This window comes from Equus przewalskii, chromosome 1, assembly GCF_037783145.1.
Source record: "Equus przewalskii isolate Varuska chromosome 1, EquPr2, whole genome shotgun sequence".
NCBI classification, from domain to species: domain Eukaryota; kingdom Metazoa; phylum Chordata; class Mammalia; order Perissodactyla; family Equidae; genus Equus; species Equus przewalskii.
In genome coordinates, this window is record NC_091831.1 from 121,605,532 (window position 1) to 121,627,547 (window position 22,016).

The 22,016-nt window shown below is 33.9% G+C and overlaps 1 protein-coding gene across 36 annotated transcripts in view; it reads left to right on the top strand.

Annotated features, from left to right (window-relative positions):
• The window catches only part of MYO9A (myosin IXA), a 290,205-nt gene that overhangs the window by 138,376 nt on the left and 129,813 nt on the right, over window positions 1–22,016 (top strand). For 24 of the 36 annotated variants that reach the window (XR_011527256.1, XR_011527254.1, XM_070576153.1 and 21 more), the window contains 2 exons: window positions 3,600–3,719; window positions 16,484–16,559. Coding sequence is in view for 34 of the 36 variants with exons in the window: in XM_070576153.1 (XP_070432254.1) it covers window positions 3,600–3,719; window positions 16,484–16,559 (196 nt within the window). In the remaining 2 variants the exon portion in view is untranslated. The remainder of the gene's footprint in view (window positions 1–3,599; window positions 3,720–16,483; window positions 16,560–22,016) is intronic. The other 12 variants (XM_070576253.1, XM_070576272.1, XM_070576369.1 and 9 more) reach the window with 1 other exon arrangement.

Below are 22,016 nucleotides of genomic sequence, written 5' to 3' on the forward strand. Positions count from 1 at the left end.
ACTACTTCCCGTCTACTAGGATGGCTATAATAAAAAAGACAGGCAATAACAAATGTTGATAAGGATGTGGAGAAATTGGGATCCTCGTGTGCTACCGTTGGAAATGTAAAATGGTACAGCCACTTTGTAAAACAGACTGGTAGTTACAGTTACATTTTACCCAGCAATTTCGCTCTTAGGTAGATACCCAAAATAATTGAAAACAGGTGTTCAAACAAAAACTTGTACGTGATGTTCTTAGCAACATTATTCATAATGACCAAAAGGTCGAAACAACCCAAATGCCCATCAACTGATGAATGGATAAACAAAGTGTGGTAATCCATATACTGGAATGTTATTCTGCCATGTAAAAGAATGAAGTACTAGTACATGCTACAACATGGATGAACCTTGAAAGCATTTTGCTAAAGTGAAGGAAGTCAGACACAAGAGGCTGCATATTGTATGATTCCATTTACATGAAATGTCTAGAATAGGCAAATCTATAGAGACAGAAAGTAGATTAGTGTTTGCTTAGGGCTGGAGTGGGTAGGCTGGGAGATGATGAGGGGAGTAATGGTTAAAGAGTATAGAGTTTTTCTTCAGTATGATGAAGATATTCTAAACTTGATTGTGATGGTTAAACAGCTTTGTGAATTATACTAAAAGCCATTGAATTTTCATTTTAAATAGGTGAATTGTATGCTATATGAATTATATTTCAATGAAGCTATTATACACAAACACAAAGAATGTCCGTAGTGGCTTTATTCATAATAGCCCCCAGTTGGAAACACCCAAATGTCCATCAGTGAAAGAAATGGATAACCAAGTTGTAATACATTCCTATCATGAAACATTATTCGGCAATAAAAGGGAACAAACTACTGATACTCATAGCAAGTGAGTCACAAAGAATATTGAGCAAAAAAGCCAAACATGAAAGAGTACATACTGTATGATTTTATTTTATTTAAGAACAGGTAAAGTAATATACAGTGATAGAAATCATAACTTGATTGCCTCTGGGAGGGGCAAGGATGGTATTCACAGGAAGGAGATAAAATAACTTGCTGATGGAGGTGTTTTATATTTTGATTGAGGATTACATGGATGTAAACATTTAAGCTCATCAAACTGTATACTTGAGATCAGTGGATTTTACTGTGTATGAAATATACCTTTAGAAAACGGCCCTAAGGTTTGGGAGCTGGCATTACAGAAACTTATAGGATCAGAGACATGGCTTCAGGTTTGAATGATACAATGGTGTTGAGATTGAGCTCCTATTGTGTAGTTTAGGAGCTTCAAAGACCTTGAGTTTTTCTGTAACTGAAAAGATAATTGAAAAATTCTGTTTGTTGGCCTTGCCTAGAGAAACAGGAAGAAGCTTAGCAATCTGTTAGGCCTTAGATAAGGTTTTAAAAAAAGTTACCTTTAGAAAAAATCAGTGCCCTGTATCTTCACCATGCATGGATATGGAGTCTGAATTTATGCTGTGTGTTTGGTACATAATCTCAAGATAAGAAATTATCAAAACTAGACCAGGAGAAACTAGCATAAGCGGACATTAAATTAAACCTCTTTTAAGAGTTTCTGAGACTCCTCAGACAATAACCCCAATGAAAAAGTACTTATAAACCATCCTAGGAAACCAGACCCACGTTGACTGGGAGTTGGTACACACAACAAATGAGCAATATCACTTTAAGGTTTGGAAATAGTATTATAGTCTGTAAAATAATGTTTAAAATAGTTGAAGAGTTAAAAGGAGGCATAGAAAGCAGAATGAAAAAACAGAAGTTTGAAAAAGCTAATGTAGCTTTGATGGTGACAAAACAGTCACAGATAGAAAATGCCACAATTTATTAGATAAAATAAAAAATAGATTCCAGTGGCTGTAGTAATGTTGAGTGATTTCTTAAAACTACATAATAATTTAGTATATTTAGTATCTTGAATTTTTATATAAAATAGTTTAATACGATAATCATCTTAAATTATTTCTGACCAGCAGATTATCAAGTTAGCTACTGAAGGGCCTGAAAGTCTGGTGGTAACTTTTTAAAATTACAGTTTGGATTGAGTATGAGTAGAACTCACCAGGTGTTTTTTTATTAAGTGGTCCCCCTCAGCTCATATCCATACCCCCTCAACTAACCAAGTGCATGTTAGTCTGAACCTGAGTATTCTTCCTCCAAGTATCCCATTAAGGGGGAGATTATTGATAATAATGAGAATAAAATATTTTTACCGAGATCTCTTTTGACTTGTCTCTTTGAAACATTGAACGTTTGCAACTGTGGACTCTCCATATTGGATAAATGAGATAATGTTTTATATTAGCTTGCTTTTTAATTATTGGACATGAAAAAAATTTTTCAAATCCATTTTATTAAAAAAATCCTGCTTTTTATATTATTATCTGATGTTATGGTATCATAAGACTCTGTCTTCTTAGCTAAAATGTAATGTTTACTCTCTGGTTATAGAAATCAAGTTTAAGGAATCATAGTTAGATTAAACCATGCTGTACAAACCTCTTTGAATGACTCTGCCTCTGTTTAACTTTTAACATGATTCTGCCTTGAGAATTATTCATAGGTAGTATCTGATTTCTAATTATACAGTAAATATGCACTAATAGAATGTTACTTCATTGTTTGTGTTGCTTAATTTACCTCGATCTATTGTTAAACTATTCACGTTTGTGTTGTAAAGGCAAACGTACGTAAATTTGAACTTAATGTCCTACCTAATTACTGTTCTTAATTGTCCTAGAGATGTTCTCTGGGTAAATGAAACTCAGCTCCCCCCAAAACCTGGAAAACCTGTATTCTCTTTTAAATCCGTTTATCGATAATGTTTATGGTACTGAAACTTTCCCCCTCTTTGTTGCTCAAGTGACTCACTATTTCAGTAGCACTAATCTGGGGCTTTGGTCCTTACTTGAACATGCTCTCTTCCCTTTCCTACCAGTAGTTGATTCTGTCTCACTTTTCTAAGAAGTGGTGGTGAGCTACAGATTTTCCAGGTTTATTTTCGGATTTGTAAATACAGAAGCGCTGCTGGATTTTCCTGCTCTATGGTGCTTTTCTTCTACTCTTTCTACATTGACACACTTGTTGGAATTCTTTCAAGTGTCATTAATGGCAAGATTTATGAAAGAATTGTTTAACTCTTGGTAAATTGTTTTGGGTGTATTTCTCTTTGGGGTTCCATCAGTGTTCCTTGCATTGTTGCCAACTATATGCTAATTATATTTCAGACCTGATAAAAATGAGTCTACTAAAAAAAAAAATGACTAAACCATACAAATTGTTTTTGAAATTTCCCTAGTATTTTAAATTAGAAATTTTTAATATGGTCTCAAGTCACAACTGAGTACTGAAAGGAATACTTTGAATACCTAACAAGGACCTTTATTTTTTCCTAGTATTTTTGGTAATTTCCCTAAATTAATTGGAAAAATCATTCACATTTAATCCCTATTACTTGATACATTTTTATATACTCCTAAGATAGTTGGCAGCATTGTCCTTGATTCTCTCTTGGTTTGGGCTTATATAATGTCTTTTTCTTTTCTCCATTTTTTTGTTTTTCTTTTGCTTCCTAAGGACATGATGATACAACGCCATGTGCAATTTTGAAAAGTATGGATAGTTTTAGCTTTCTCCAACACCCAGTCCACCAGAGGAGCTTAGAGATTCTGCAGAGGTGCAAGGAAGAGAAGTACAGTAAGGCTGCAAATCCTGATAAACTCTGTGTTATCATGTAACCATTTGGAAATGGAAACCAGGAACATTCTACACCAGGGTGGGACATAAATTGCATAGGCAATGTGACCTCCATACTCCTTTGACCAGTCAGTCTTAGGATACTTCTATTGATACTTTAGTTCTTTCTATCAAAAAAATTGATATACCTGTTCTTTTAACTTGGATAACTGTTTGCCTATGATCCTTGAGTTCTTAATCATACTTGGTTACAGACTCTGAATTGGTTTCCATTTTTCTCTTTAAAGTAGCCAAATGTTGGGTAAAAATGAATAAGGATTTTTTTCCTGCTAATTAAAAAAAAAGCTTTATTGAACTCTAATTGAAGTAAAATAAATTGCATGCAAAAGTATACAGTTTGGTAAATTTTGACAGATATGTGCACCTGTGAAATTATCACCACAGTCAAGATAATTAACATATTCAGCACTGCCAAAAGTTTCCTTTGCCCCTAATTCTGACTGATTTTTATGCTTGCTTATGCTTGAATTTCAACATCAGCAGTGCTGCTTTTGTGTATCATTGGTAAATCCAGTTAGTTTGAGTGCAGTCCCATCGCACTTTCCTATGTCTGGTTTCGGGCATAGCCACCATGTTAATGTTTTGGCTTAGGAAAGAATGACAAAATCATAGTGGATGTACTTGTTTCATTTGTTTTTACAAAATTGGTGTAAAAAGTTGCCCTTGGTCTCCATTTCCCCCTTTCTATTCGTTATATGCTCATTCTGCATGAAAGTGGTTTCTTTTGCCTGTTGTTGGATTACACTTATTTGGCTAATGCTATAGTGAGAATAAAGGGGTCCTTCAAAATACTCAAAACCTAACTCAGCAATTTGCATATAATGGACCTCATTACTTATATGTTCTGTTCTGTTCTGAGCTTTTTACAAGTCACCACAGTTTCACTTTGCTAATTTCACAGTTTTGTGATTGAAATTCTATGAAATTTTAGTATCCCGTTATCAGTGAAAGAAGAATGTAAGCAGAATTCCTAAAAGCAAATGTTGTGGGTTCTTTCTTCAGTTCTTACTTTTGCTGTCTTGGTGTAAAAAAATGTGTAATGCATTTTGAAAAGTATTTTCTCCTTTTAGAAAGAAGAAAGGTAAGTATTTCCTTTAAAAAGACATTCTTAAATGTTACTCTTAATTATTGCTGTTGTTTCTAAAAGATATACAACAAGTCATCATTTCTATTATCCATTTCCTTTTCCAAATCTTTTAATCCATGGGACATTATTTAAAACTGTCTAAATATTTTTTTGGAGCTTGAATTAATTCTTTTTAACTTTTAAATAATCAGCAAGTGGTTTATTTGCTTTGTTGATTTTCATTTTCTTAGTCTGACGACCCCAGGCCTGATTGTATGCCAGCTAAGTATATATATGGGTCTAGAATAGGAAGGCACCAATTTCACCTTAGGCTGCATGAGTAAATTGTGCATTTGTCTGTGTTCACCTATAAATTTATTTCTATATTTGTGGAAGTTGGAGCTTTTCCATTATTAGTTTATTCCATTTTCCATTCTAGTACTACCAATAATTAAAATTTTATATAAAATTATAAATTCAAGTTTGGGAGATTGTTTTTAAAAAGGATCAGGGGACTACCAGCCATGTGAAACCAGAGGACTACCAGATAATGGTGAATTGGTAAGATGAATGAACCCTCCCACAGGTAACAATAATAAAACCTGGAAAAAATGTAAGAATAACAAACTATTTAAAAGCACTGGAAAAAGACTCAAAATACTAAAAGACCAAAAAGAAGCAGAAACCAGAGGAGACTTTATTCTATTAAGTAAGTGAATTTGTGGGTAAGAATTGTGAATTTGTGACCTTTTGCACAAGGTACTCTCCAACTTCCATAACTCCAGCAACAGAAAATCACGACTATACTGGGTTGAGGTGTCAGAGGACAAAGTTGAGGACTGGCAAAGCGGCTTCAAATTTAGGAGGATAATCCTGGAACTGAAAGAGCTGCCAAAGGGCTAAAACCCAAAGTTAGAGTATGAATTCTGGCAACCATACTTGGCTGACTGCTGTGAGTATGCAGGGAAGACTGTAGGAGCCCTGTCAAAAAAGCAGTGCAAACCAAATAGGAGATAACCTTTGAAAGACACAATTGCAATTGATGAGATTTGCAGGTTTGCTGCTTTTTTGACTGAGGGCTTTTTGTATTTGTGCATAGCTCCTGTGGGAGGGAAAGCCAAATTCTTCCTGCCTTAGTTGGAATCCCATAAGTAGAGGAGAGAGAGAAAAAGGCAGAAAAATACTTGAAGAAACAGTGACTGAAAACTTCTCACGTTTGGTTAAAAAAACTACCTTAGAGATCCAAGAAGATGAGTGACCTCCAAATAGAACAAATACAAAAGAAAACCACAACTAGGCACATTATAGGTTAACTGCTAAATGCTAGAGATAAAGAGAGAATCTTGAAAGCAGCCAGGAGAAAATATGACACATCAAATACAAGGGAATAATGATATGATTAACACCTGACTTCTTATTAAAAGCAATGGAGGGGCCAGCCCCAGGGCTGAGTGGTTAAGTTCATGTGCTTCAGCAGCCCAGGGATTCGCCAGTTCGGATCCTGGGCGTGGACTAGCACCACTCATCAAGCCATCCTGAGGCAGTATTCCACATGCCACAGCTAGAAGGACCCACAACTGAAATACACAACTATGTAGTGAGGGGCTTTGGGGAGAAGAAAGAAAAAAATTTTTAAAAAGCAATGGAGGCTGAAAAATATCCAAAAACATAATTAACCCCACCCCCCCCAAACTCCAAGAACACAAATAATTTCAGGCAGAATTTCTGTATTTGTAGTTTGGGTCCAGGCAAGTTAACTATCTGTTAGAAGAAAAATTGTCAGTCTTCAGAAGAACATAACAGAATTCAGTGTTGCTACAGTGTATTATCTACAATGTCAGTTAGCAAAAGTACCATTCAGAAGTGAAGGGAAATGACACTAGATGGTAACTTGGATGTATGGTAAGAAGGGTCAGATAGTAAATATTTTAGGCTCTGTAGGTCATATGGTCTCTGTTGAAACAACTCAGTTTTGCTCTGAAAGGAGCCATAGATAAACATAAATAAATAAGTATGGCTGTGTTTCAGTAAGACTTTGCTGTGGACACTGATATTTAAATTTCATATAATTTTCACATGTCACAAAAATATTCTTCCATTGAGTTTTTCCTCAACCATTTAAAAATGTAAAAACCATTCTTAGCTCGCAGGCCATGCAAAAATAGGTGGTGGGTTTGATTTGGCCCATGGACTCTAGTTTGCTGATCCATGAATTATTGGAAGGAATAAAGAAACCAGAAATAATAAATATGTTTAAAAATAAATGACTATGTATATTTTTTTCCCTTCTCTTAATCTTTTAACAAGATATATGACTGTTTAAGGTAAAAATTAGAATTGTTTTGGTGGTTTAAAATATGTACACAAATTCTTTGATACTTCTCCCTTCAAAAGGCATGTGCTGTACTTAGTGACTCCCTCTAACAAACGGAATGTGGCACAAGTGACAGGGTATGACCTTCAAGATTAAGACATAAAAGGTATTGTGGCTCTTCCTCCTCCTGTTCATTTCTAGTGATTCTACCTTCTCTCTGCAGTGCCTATTCTCTGAGATTTGGCAGGGAGGAAATTAGAGGAGTGGGGAGAAATTGGGATTCTTGGGAGCATGAGCTGTAGCGTCACTTCCGCAAAGGTCAGGAGCTCTGGAAAGGAGAAGGAATAAGATGGTAGGAGGAAGAGAGAGAGATGGTAGAATAGAATAATCGCACTTCAATTTGAACTTATACTTTTGACCTTCAATCTAGTCTAGGGACAATGGAGATTGTGATGTTTGTGAATAAGATGAAGGATTAGCAATTGTGAGAGAAGAGCTATGGGCTTGATAGGCTTCACTCCTTTCACCTTGCTGACAGTGCCTGCCTTAATGTCCCTAACCTCAGGCATCAGTATGATCACACAAATGATTGAAATTTTAAAATATTGTCTGATCAAAATGAAATTAAAATAGAAATCAGTAACAGAAAGATATCTGAGCAATCCTCAAATATTTGGAAAATAATATACATAAATAACTCAAGTAAAGAAAAATTCAAAATGGCAACTTGAAAGTACTTTGATGTCAATGATAATGGCAAACACAACATATTACAACTTAGTAATGCAACTAAAGAAGTGCTTAGAAAAAATTCATAGCTTTAAATCCTTATGTTAGGGAAAAAAAATAAAAAATCAATGATCTAAGCTTTTGCCTGATGATGCTACAACAAGAAGAGCATATTAGACCCAAAATAAGTAGAAGGAAGTAAATAATAAAGTTAAGAGCTAAAATCAGTGACTAGAAAGCAGACCAACAGTTGAGAAAATCAGTGGAGATCAAAAGCTGATTTTTCAACAAAAGCAATGAAATTGATAAAACTTGAGCCCAGCACTGTCCAATAGAACTTTCTCTGAAGATGGAAATGTTCTCCAAGTATGCTGTTCAAAATTGTAGCCATTAGCCACGTGTGGCTGTTAAGCATGTGAAAGTTTTGAAAAATTTAAAACCCAAAGTTTTAATTAAATTAAATTTGGATAGCCATATATGGCCAGTGGCTTCTGTATTGGACAGTGAAGTTCTAGCCATTCTGATCAAGAAATATGAGAGAAGACACAAATGCTATTATCTGGAATGAAAGAGTGGACACAGTTACATACGGTACAGACATCAAAAGGTTGAAGAGAGATTATGAACATTTATGCCAATACATTTGATAACTTAGATGAAATGGACAAATTCCTTGAATGTCATTAAGTTATCAAAACTGACCCAAGGAAAAATAGAAAATCTAATTATTCCTGTATCTATTAACAATATTGGATTCATAAGTAAAATCTTCCCACACACAAACACAAAAAGGTCCAGGCCCGGATAACTTCAATAGTGAATTTTATTTAAGAAACATTTAAGCAAGGATTAATACTAGTTCTCTTTAACTCTTTCAGAAAAGAAAGGTGCAAGGAACACTATAAAAATCATGTCATTAGGCCAGTAGTATCACTCTAATACCTAAACCAGACAAAACATCACAAGAAAATTACAGACCAACATACCTCACAATGATAGATATAAAAATCCTTGAGAAAATAAGAGCAAACTGAATTCAGCAATATATTAAAGCAATACATGAAGACCAAGTGGAATTTATCCCAGGCATGAAAGGTTGATTTGATAATAGAAAATCAATCAATATAACTCACCATACTAACCATCTAAAAAAGAAAAACCATATTATCGTCTTAGTAGATGGATAAAGAGTTTTTCATAATTCTACACTTACTCCTACTTAAACACTTTTAGTAGCCTAGGAATAGAAGGCAGCTTTCTCAACTCTATAATGAATATGCATGAAAATGCTACAGCAGACTTCATTGTTAGTGGTGAAAGATTGAATACTTCTTCCCTGACATTGAGAATAAGGCAGAGATGTCTGCTTTTGCCATTGAAATTTAACATTGTACAAAAGGTCATAGTGCAATAAGGCAATAAAAAGAAAGAAAAGGTACATAGATACGTGATCATCTATATAGAAAGTGATAAGGAGTTTAAAAAATGCTGTTTGATCTGAAAAATTAATTTAATGATCTCACAGGATACCAGGTAAATATATGAAATTGAACTGTAATATTGTAGCCATGAACACTTGGAAAATGAAACTTATAAATGCCATTTATATATCTGTGGCAACCAGCCTCCTACATATTTCTCGGTCATCCCCGTCTTCTGGTATTCACAATCTTATGTAGTCTTCTCCCACATTTTACCACTGTTGGTCTTTATGACCTATCGGACATGGCAGAAGTGATAGGATGTCATTTCCAAAATTAAGTTATAAAAGTATACAGTTTCCCTCTTAGGTAATTTCTGACTCGCTATCTCTCTTGGCATCACTGTTTCTGGGAGAAGCAAGCTGCCATTTGTGAATAGCCCTAGTCAACAGGCAGTGAGGAACTGAGGCTTGCCGTCAAATACATAAGTGACTTTAGAAGCGGATCCTTCAGTTCGCTTCCAGTTTTGAGGGGACTGCAGCCTCGGCCGACAACTTGAATACAACCTCATGAGAAACCCTGTCAGAACTACCCAGCTAAGCAACTCTTGAAACCTGTTCCTCTAGAAACTGTGTAATATGATCAACTGTTGTTTTAAAGTGCCAGGTTTGGGAATAATTGAATATGCAAGGGATAATACCGTAACATCAAAACATGAAATACTTAGGGATAAACTTAACAAAATATGTGTTAGACCTGTATACAACTGAGAGAAATTGAAAAATGCCTAAATACATGAAGAGAAATATGTTTTTGTATTTCTGAGATGTCAGTTCTTCCCTCAAGTGGATCTATAAATTGAATGCAATCCCAGAAGGTCACAGCAGATTTTTTGGGTGGAATTTCACAAGCTAATAACTAAAATTTATACAGAAGTGTAGAATACCTAGAATGACCAAAACAATTTTGAAAAGGAACAACAAAGCTGGAGAACTTACACTGTTTGATTTCAAGACTAAAATAATCATGACATTAGTCTCTTAGTGTAAGGATCAAGAGATCAGTAGAACCAAATAAAAAATCCAGAGATCTACACATATACTGTCAATTGATTTGCAACAAAGTCACTGAGATAATTTAGTGGGGTAGAGTATAGTCTTTTAAACAATGGCGCTGGAACAACTGGATTATCCATGTTCCAAGAGAACTTTGACCCTATATTATGCATAAAAATTAACTCAGAATGGGTCATACAGCTCTTTGTAAACAGTACAACTATTAAATTTGTAGAAGAAAACCTGAGAGAAAATTTTTGCGATCTTGGGACAGGCAAAGATTTCTTAGATGAGACATAAGAGCATGAACTATAAAAGGAAAAGAATAAAAAATTGGAGTTCACCAAAATTGAAAACTTCTGTTTTTAAAAAGATATTCTTAAGGAAACAAAAAGCATACCGCAGCCTGGGAAACAATATTTGAGATAATTTAGAATACTGATAACTGATAATGGACTTGAGAACAAAATGTTTAAAAAATTCATGCAATAATAGATAAACAGTTGAGTTAAAAATGAACAAAAGATTTGAACATACACTTCAAAAAAGAAGATATATGAATGGTCCATAGCCACATGAAAGATTATCAGCTTCATTAGTCCTTAGGGAAATGCAAATTATAATCACAATGAGGTCTCATTAACACCGTGTATCATGGCTAAAATTTAAGAAGTTGACAATACTAACTGATGATGAGGATGTGGAGCAGCTGAAACACTTAACACTCTATTGGCAATGTAAAATAGTACAATTATTTTGGAAGACAGTTTGTCAGTTTTTTATAAAGGTAAGCATATACTTTCCATATGTTCCATTAATTCTATTCCCAAATATTTACCTGAGAGAAATGAAAGTGTATGTTCACACAAAGACATTTATAGATCAATCTCTAAAATATATATGAAACATTAAAAAATGGTATATGATCACAATTCCTATTTGAAAATGATAAACGGAAACAAACACAAGATATTCTAGTATGTATTTGGTGAAGCCTGCAGGGAAGGCAGAGTGTGTTTCTCTTGAATTGATTGAATATAGATATTTATCAAATTTAGGAAATCAATGAGTAAATAATCATGAAGTATGCGTTACAGACAACAACAATAACAAAAATAGAATCTTTGTCTTTTAAAATAGCATAAGAAACCTTTATCTGTCAAATGAAAGCTGAGGGGAAAAATGAGCTTAAAGAGTGAAATAAATGGAAAGTATAAAATAAGATACAAGAAACAGGTCCTACTGTTTAAAATTAATGAAAATAGATTAACCTCACCAATTAAAATCTCAAAATGAATGTTTCAGAAAGTTTAATTATTAAATGATGGCTACAAGAGTCTTAAAACAGTGAAAATAAAAGGATGGACAAAGATATACCAGGCAAAGATGAACAATAGTGGTAAATAAAACTAGATAGTAATCTCAGCAGATCTGCACCAGTAGAACTTAGAATAAGATTTAGATGAGAAAGACAGAAGCTGAACTCACTAGAAACTTTGAGATCTGATAAGGAAATTGGTAAAAGTATGTGTAAATCTAAATAAGAAATTACTTTATAAAACTTAGTAGTAATGCCTAATTTGCTTGATTAACGAAGAAAACAAGGTGAATATAATTACTAGGTGACATCTGTTACGGGAAGGGGATGATGAGAATCAAAGCATTTGAAGGTTCTTGTACTCTTTAGGAAAAGAAAAAAATTAACTTAGTTGAGAATTCATGAGTTTGTAAAAAACTGAAAGATAATCAAGGAGGAGAGTATATATAACTTCTAAAACAAAGGAAAGAAGTTGAATATAAAGAAAATATTCAGTAGAAATCTAGATAAAAGCATACCGTAATTAGGGTAGATAGAAAGCATAAAAGAAGGCAGAAAAAATATTGCAGATATATCAGTAATACCATTAAATTAAAATGAACCAAACCAGAAAGTTAAAGAACAGGTTATGCAACCAAGAAAAATAAAATTCATCTGTAAAATGTTTATAAGAGACAAACCTAAAACATATGAACACAAAAAGATTAAAAATAAAATAATGGAATGAAGTTGTGTCAGAAAACTTATTCTTGCTCTCTTGTACATTTTCTCACCTCCTTTAGGCAACTCCTGTTAAGATTTCTGTTACTATAAATTAGTTTTGCTTTTTCTAAAAATTGTACAGAAATGGAATCATACATTATATATTCTTTTGTGTTCTCATTCTGTTATGCAACATAATGGGTATATATATCATCTATGTTGTTCCATATAGCATTAATTTGTAGGCAAGTTGTATTCCACTATACGTATGTGTGTATAACTGTGTATACAACTTTGTGTTTATCATTTGTTTCTTGATGGATATGAGGGTTGTGTACTGTTTTGAGCTATTGTGAGAAACCCTGCTATAAATGTTCAAGTGATTTTGTGTAGTCTATTTTCATTCCTTGGGTAAGACTTGTGAGTGGAGTTTCTGTGTCATAAACTAGGCATATGTTTAACATCATTAGGAACTATCAAACTGGCGTTTAAAGATGTTCCATTTTCTTTTGTCCTCCATTATTTGTGGTGATAAACTCAGGTGTCATCCTTTTGTCATTCTTTCATATCTAATGTACCTTTGCTCCTCTGGCTGCTTTAAGGTTTTCTTTTTATTTTTTGGTTTTCAGCAATTTGACTTTGATGTCCATAGGTGTGATTTTATATTATCCTGTTTGGAATTTGCTGCACCTTTTGGACCTGTGCTTCATTGTTTTTCATCAAATTTAGGAAACTTTTGGCCAATATTTTTTCAAAAATGTACTCTGCTACAATTTCTCTTTTCCTTCTGAGACTTCAATTACATGTTCTTAGAATATTTGATATTGTCTCACAGATTCCTCATACTCTGGTTCCTTTTTATAGCCTCCATTTCTCTCCTGACATTTTCTATCTGTTAACTCAAAAGACCTATCTTCTACTTTAAGTCCTTGAACATTATATTATGATGGCTGTTTTAAATGCCTTTTGTGCTAATTCCAACAGGAGTGTGATGTTGGGATCTGATGCTGTTGGAATGGGATCAGGAAGAAAGGTGCACAGGACTTCATTCTCTAATCTGAGTGATCAGTTGCAAGTGTTCAGTGTATTATTCCTTATGCCTTTTTAATGTTTAAAATATTTAATGATATTAACAAATCATTACACAGAGGGAAATAAGGAAGTCAAATAAAATGCATAAAAGAACCACCCTAAAAGAAACACTCTGTGTGTTTGCAGGGAAGATACTCCAAGAGAGAGAAGAAAATTCCCTCTGAGCACTTTACAGTATAGAAGAATTTAAGAACATGAATCCAATAAATAAATAGCGCGAATTTAAAACTATAAAATATCAGAATGAGGGGGCCAGCCCTGTGCCTGAGTAGTTAAGTTCGTGCACTCTGCTTCAGGGGCCTGGGCTTTTGCTGGTTCGGATCCTGGGCACAGACATGGCACCGCTCATCAGGCCCTGCTGAGGCGGTGCCTCACACAGCACACCAGAAGGACCCACAACTAGAATATACAACTATGTATTGAGGGGTTGGGGAGAAGGAAAAACGAAAAGAAAATTGGCAACAGATGTCAGCTCAGGTGCCAATATTTTAAAAAAATGTATCAGAATGATATTGAAAATAGATATTGAACTACTGAAAACAAGCAGAGGAATAAAGCCAACAGAGGAAACATAGCTGAAAGTTGACTTAATAGTATTGAGGAAAGGTCTGAGATGCAAATATATGGAAGAAAAGAATGGATATGGTGAAAGAAAATGGTAATTTGTCATGGGGTAATTGATGTCTATGACTTAGGAGCTGAATAAGTAAAAAGAAAGTTTTTGTGTGGGTGTAGATATATATCTTTAGTTCTTTAGGGTATAGAATTAGGAGGGGAGTTGCTGGGTCGTATGGTAACTCTGTGTTTAATTTTTTGATCAGCTGCTAGACTGTTTTCCAAAGTGACTATCATTTCACCTTCAGCGCTGTATGAAAAGTTCCAATTTTTCCATGTCCTTGCCAACATTTGTTACCTGTATTTTTGGTGTCAGCCATCCTAGTGTGGTGTGAAGTGGTATCTCGTTGTAATTTTGATTTTCATTTCTCTGATGACTAATGATGTTGAGTATTCTCTCATGTGCTTATTAGCTGTTTGCATATCTTCTTTGCAGAAATACCTGTTCAGATCCTTTTTTTCATTTTTAAATTGGGTGGTCTTTTTATTATTCAGTTGCACGAGGTTTTTTTTTTATATTCTGGATTAAAGTTCCTTATCAGATATTTGATTTGGAAACATTTTCTACCATTCTGTGGGTTGTCTTTTCACTTTCTTCATGCAGTGTTCTTTGAAGCACAAAAGTTTTGTTTTGATGATGTCCAGTTTATCCATTTTTTTCTTTGCTTGTGCTTTTGGTGTCATATCTAAGTAACCATTGCCTAACCCAATGTCAGGAAGATCAATTCCTATGTTTTCTCTTAAGAGTTTTATACTTTTGGCATTTATATTTTGACCTTAGACCCAACCTCATTCTATTGCATGTGGATATCTAGTTTTCCCAGCACCATTTGTTGAAAGATTATTTTCCCATTGAATTGTCTTGGCACCTTTGTCAAAATTCAATTGATCATAAGTGTAAAGGTTTATTTCTGTACTCTCAGTTCCTTTCCATTGATCTATTTGTCTATCTTTATGCTGATACCATACCGTCTCAGTTTACTTTATCTTTGTAGTAAGTTTTGAATTTAGGAAGTGTGAGTCCTCCAACCATGTTTTTCTCTTTCGGCATTGTTTGACTATTCTGGGTTCCCTGCGTTTCCATGTTAATTTTAGGATCGGCTTACTCATTTCTGAAAAAAAAGACAGCTGGAATTTTAATAGAGATTGCATTAGTCTGTAGATCAATTTGGGGAGCATTGCCATCTTAACAATATTAAGTTTTCCAATTCGTGAGCATGGATGGCATTCCATTTATTTAGATTTTCTTCAATTTCTTTTAATGATATTTTGTAGTTTTTAGTTTAGACATTTTATGCTTTTTTGTTCATGTTACTCCTTTATATTATTTTGGTGTTATTATTAATGGAATTGTTTTCTTAATTTCATTTTCTGATTGTTTATTGCTATTGTATAGAAATAAAGTTGATTTTTGGATATTGATCTTATGTTTTTTAATTTTGCTGAACTCATTTATTAGTCTTAATAGCTTTTTGTGAGTTACTTAGGATTTTCTGCATACAAGATGATCTCAAATAGAGATGTTTACTTCTTCCTTTCCAATGTATCTTACCTACATTAAATTTTTTTGTGGGTGTGTATGTTATGAAAATTGATAGCTTTATGCTTATAGAGCTTCAGTGTTCATCATATGATTTGAAGAAAATTATAACTTAAAAAATAGTGGTAATCCAGGGGGCTGGCCTGGTGGCATAGTGATTAAGTTCTCCGTGTTCTACTTTGGCAGCCTGGGGTTTGTGCATTCAGGTCCCAAGTGCAAACCTGCACACCACTCATCAAAGCCATGCTGTGGTGGCATCCCACATACAAAATATAGGAAGATTGGCACAGGTGTTAGCTCAGCGACAGTCTTCCTCAAGTGAAGAGAGGAAGATTGACAAGAGATGTTAGCTCAAGGCCAATCTTCCTCACCACCCCCCCAAAAAAAAATTTGTTAGTCCTTAAGGAAGAAATTTATCGTCTTTGATTCTTAGTGTCTTTATATGTGAGGTTAATTGATCTCTAAAATCTATAGTCCGTGTCAGCAATATATTTATTGTTGAAAAGTTTTATTGTTGATGCCAAAGAATCATTAGGAATTTTTTGAATATTGAAATAAGAAATGAGCTTGTACACTTCTAGACCTTCAGCCCACTTACCCTTTTATTTTCTGATAATATTTAAATGAGAGGAGAAATAAAAAAATTTATTATTAAATTTCCTAATTGACTTCATTGTTGGTTAAGTCAGATTTGCAAGTAATAGTCCTGAGCCTTGGTTCATGTTATTATTTAGATGTTTCTGACATGTTTAGCAAATACTATCGAAGTACGTTAATTTCATTTGTCCTTAGAAAAATTGTGTTTAGTTTCTTTTAGCATTGATTTGAAAATTTCTGCCTTTCATATGCTAGGTATAACCCGGAAAAATCCCAGAACACCTCTTTCTGATCTCCAGGGCATGAATACTCTAAATGAAAAAAACCAACAGTAAGTATCTTTGGTTTGTTTTCAAGGAATTATAGAAGAAATAACTAGAATTCTTGTTAATAATTTTGTGACTTTAAAAATATGAAGAAAATCATACCTCATTTGGTTTTTAGTTCTTGAAGCTTTTATAAATGGTATAGTAAGTTAATAAGGTTAGAGTTAACAAAACTATTAAGACTAAACTTGCCTCTGGTAGAATAATTGCACAATTAAAAGAAAGTTTCCCCAGAATAATTAAGAATGAGCACATGTGTTTTAATTCCTGAGACCCTTCTACATTTTATGTCTTGTGCAAAATTCAAGATTTTTTTCTGTTTTTTTCCCCATGAAGAAATCTTATTGGTAAGTAATAATTTTGTAGTTTAACTTACATCAAACCATCTAATACCTTTTCTTGATGAGTGTGATAACCAAAGCTTACCTTTAACATTTTCACTGAAGATTTGTTGAGTAAAATTTGAAAGTAAGAAATATAAATAATTTTCTGAGCTTCTAAATAAAGTTTCTTTGTTCTTTATACATAACTGTTTTATAAAGATTGTACTCTATACAAGCAAAACAGGAATGTTTAGTGTCTAGAGTCAGCTATCTGTGTTTAAGCATCCTCAAGAGAATTGAGCTTCTTAGTGCTGTACAAATAAAGATGGTCGGTCATTAAAATTAAAGTGTAACTTCATTGAGTAATTTTTCCAGTTTGAGTTACTATGTCTTTCTAATGTATATTGTCATTTCTATGCTCAGTAACTATTTTATAACTCTTTATTGCTTGTTAAAAGAAGTCTTGGTTCATTAGTCTCACATGCAACAACTGTCACAGCCCAAGTATCCAACCTCAATTATATTCATCTTAAATGTCAGCAAATCAAACTGCTTGCTATCTTTATAGAGTATGCATTTTATTTTCTTAACAATGATGCTTGGCTAATGATGAAATTCACCACTGTATTTGCATGTTAAATTTTACCCAACAACAAATTAAATCATTAATCTGGTGACTTGTGTGCCTTCAATTCAGTCTATTGGCAGTATTCTCACCCTGATCATTAGAGATCCCTAACTTAAGGAACCCATTTTCTTGATTTGGATTAAAAAAAGAAACTGTTCTGCCTCATTTCCCAAAACAATTTAATGGTTATAACTCTCCTAATTGCTGGTTTGTATTTCTTTGTACTTTCAATTTTGGATTCCTGAAGTGAGCTGTATGGGCCTCTGGTTTTTATACATCAGTTTGGATGGTCTAATATTTTGATTTAAGATTGATTGGGTTGTTCTGGACTCAAGCTATTAACTGAATTTAGGCACTGATGGAATGATAAACTAATTTTATAAAGGTATTTGTGTAAGCTGATTTATGAGACCCTTCTTTACAGGGAACTTGACTACATCAGCTTGATTCTTTAACTTTGTAAAAAACATGTGGCATTGAAGTAGTATTATCAGGAAAAGGCCATCTAGCAGCTTTAACAAGAGATCCTTCCAGATTGTGTTCGTTGTATTTGTGAATTTATTTTAGAGAAAATTGGTGAGAAGAAGGAGAGGATAGGATAATAGATACTTATAAAATCAGATCAGCTGTGAAATCATTAGTAACTGATTTTATAAGTATCAGTCTTTTGGATCTTTGCTATAGAATTCTCCTGATAAGTAACTCTTAAGTGAAAGGGTGGAATGTCCAATTTGGTGGTGATCTAGGACCAAGAATTGATGTAGTCTATATAAAAACAAGGAAATGCAAATAGTAAAACTGTTTTTAGCCAGTGCAACTATTCCTCAAGTGAGAGATAAAACTTTCATTAAAGTTGAGAGGGCACTTGTTTTTTGGTGAGAGGATATAAACTGGAAACAAATGTCTTTATATCAAAATATGATTTGAGGAAAAATATAGAGCCTATGGTTCACATATCATGAAACCGATGTGGTAAATGCACTATAGAAGCTACTAAACTGACCCTTACTAAGAATAACTAAAAAGACTGTGTTAGTAGCCAAAGATACATTTATTCACAGGTAGAAAAAGCTCTTGTGAGTGAATAGTTGTAGAGCAGAATTTGTGAAGAATAAAATACATGAGACTATATTGGAAAAAAATGCCTTTGGAAATTTGTTGTCTAGGAGGAAACAGGAGTGTACATCATTACAATTTATTGTTGATAAGTAAATTATGAATTTTGTAAATTGTGGAAGTATATGGTAGGTTTTTAATTAAATAGCGTCTGTTGTACTGTCGTGCTAATCCCAGGGCATTAAGGAACAAGAATAAGTCTCATTAAAACTCTTGGGTTATGGCACCATTCTTTAGCACTTTCTACTATATTAATATCTGCATACTTGAGATAGACCTATCCTTGAAGAGTCGAATATGTAGCATGTTGTGGACACTGATTTCTATTCTTAATACAAGTAAAAACTCTCTGTCTACGGCATTGTTTTTGTTTAAATTCAACTTTTCCTCTTGATCTGGGGAAATGACTGCTTACCATCTAAGACATTGTATTATAAAATGCAACAATGAAAACAAAGTAAATACCTTTTTTTTGAGAATAAAAGGTAAAATAATTTATTACTAGGATTGATTTAGAAATGATCATATTTAGCATGATTTATAAAGATGAGTGGATTTCAAGGTTCTCTTGGAACCAATATGACTTGGTGTCACATGAAATAGCTTTGAGTGATTTCTGATTTGTTACAGCTAGGTAAATCTTATGGCATTCCTTCATGTCTTAGTATGTATTTTGTTTACTATATTGTCTAGGAAAAATAGAGACATTAGATATTAATGTAAGTAGGTGTATGTGATTAGCAATTCATATAATACTAGAAAATTGTAGGTATTATGAGATAATACTCATATTTAACTATAAATTTAAAGCATTAAGTATTATATACTCATTTCAACAGTCTCTTCCAAGTTTTTTCACTTTAAAATATAGTACGTCTTTTAGCCTAAATGATATTTTTGTGTTTTTACATAGTTTTGTCAAACTTTTGTTTTAAAAATTAATGGCTTTTTTACTTGGGCATTAATTGCATGTTATGTCTATTCCTGAAGGTCAGATTGTTCTTGAGAGAAAAATAAAAAGATAAATTAAAACAATTACAGCTTATAGTTCTGGCAGATCATTTGTTTATTTAACAAGTGCTTAGTGCATACTTAGCACTAAGTACTTAGGTCATGTGGTAGAAACTGGAGATTCCATACTTTGTAAGATAGTGACAAGTGATATGATTGAAAAAATATAGGACACTATGGAAATATATAGGAGGACTATTTAATTCTAATGTTGATCTATTTTTTTCATTGAGTTCCTAATAGTTTACATCAATGTGAGATTTCAGATGTACATTATTTCTTGACTGTCACCACATAAGTGCTCCCCTTCACCCGCTGTGCCCACCTCCAATCCCCCTTCCCCTGGTAACCACTGAACTGTTTTCTTTCTCTAAGTACTTGTTTATATTCCACATATGAGTGAAATCATCTGGTGTTTTTCTTTCTCAGACTGGCTTATTTCGCCTAGCATAATTCCCTCTAGGTCCTTCCATGTTGTTGCAAATGGGATGAATTGGTTTTTTTTCAGGCTGTGTAGTATTCCATTGAATATGTATATACCACATCTTCTTTATCCAGTCACTGGTTGGTGGACACTTGGGTTGCTTCCATGTCTTGGCTATTGTCAGTAGTGCTGCAATGAACATAGGGGTGCATGTGTTACTTTGGATTGTTGATTTCACATCGTTTGGGTAGATACCCAGTAGTGGGATAGCTGGGTCTTATGGTAGTTCTATTATTAGTTTTTTGAGGAATCTCCATACTGTTTTCCATACTGGTTGCACCAGTTTGCATTCCCACCAGCAGTGTATGAGGGTTCCCTTATCTCCACACCCTCTCCAACATTTGTTATTTTTAGTCTTAGTGATTATAGCTGTTTTAAAAGGCGTAAGGTGTTATCTTAGTGTGGTTTTGATTTGCATTTCCCTGATGATTAGTAATCTTGAACATCTTTGCATGTGTTTATTGGCCATCTATATATCTTTGAAAAAATATCTGTTCATCTCCTCTGCCCACTTTTTGATCGGGTTGTTTGCTTTCTTATTGTTCAGCTGTGTGAGTTCCTTATATGTTATGGAGATTAACCCCTTGTCAGATATATGATTTGCAAATATTTTCTCCCAACTGGAGGGTTGTTTCTTTGTTTTCATCCTAGTTTGTTTCGTATTGCAGAAGCTCTTCAGTCTGATGAATTCCCACTTGTTTATTTTTTTCTTTTGTTTCCCTTGTCTGAGAGGACATGGTATTTGAAAAGATCCTATTAAGTTCGATGTCAAAGAGTGTACTACTAATATTATCTTCCAAGAGTTTTATAGTTTCAGGACGAATCTTCAAGTCTTTGATCCATTTTGAGTTTATTTTTGTGTATGGTGTGAGATAGTGGTCTACCTTCATTCTTTTGCATGTGGCTGTCCAATTTTCCCAACACCATTTATTGAAGAGCCTATCATTTCTTCACTGTATGTTCTTGACACCTTTGTTGAAGATTAGCTGTCCGTAGATATGTGGTTTTATTTCTGGGCTTTCAGTTCTGTTCCGTTGATCTGTGTGCCTGTTTTTGTGCTGGTACCATGCCGTTTTCGGACACTATTGCTTTGTAGTACATTTTGTAGTCAGGGATTGTGATACCTCCAGCTTTGTTCTTTTTTCTCAGGATTGCCTTAGCAATTTGGGGTCTTTGATGGCCCCATACGAATTTTAATATTCTGTGCTCTATTTCTGTGAAGAGTGTCATTGGGATTCTGATAGGGATTGCATTGAATCTGTAGATTGCTTTGGGAAGTATGGACATTTTAACTATGTTTATTCTTCTGTTGCATGAGAAAGGAATCTATTTACATCTCTTTAAGTCCTTATCAGTTTCTCTCAGTAATGTCTTATAGTTTTCATTGTATAAGTCCTTCACCTCCTTGGTTAAATTTATTCCTTGGTACTTTATTCTTTAAGTTGTGATTGCAAATATAATCATATTCTTGAGTTCTCTTTCTGTAAGTTCATTATTGGAGTGTAGAAAAGCAAGTGATTTTTCTAAGTTGACTCTGTACCCTGCAACTTTACTGTAGCTGTTAATTATTTCTATTAGTTTTCCAATGGATTTTTTGGGGTTCTCTATGTGTAAGATCATGTCGTCACCAAACAGCGAAAGTTTCACTTCTTCCCTCCCTATTTGGATTCCTTTTATTCCTTTCTCTTGCCTAATTGCTCTGGCCAAAACCTCCAGTACTATGTTGAATAAAAGTGGTGAGAGTGCACATCCTTGTCTTGTTGCTGTTCTCAGGGGAATGGCACTCAGTGTTGTCCATTGAGTATGATGTTGGCTGTGGGTTTGTCATATGTGGCCTTTATTATGTTGAGGTAATTTCCTTCTATCCCCATTTTGTTAATAGTTTTTATCTTAAATGGCT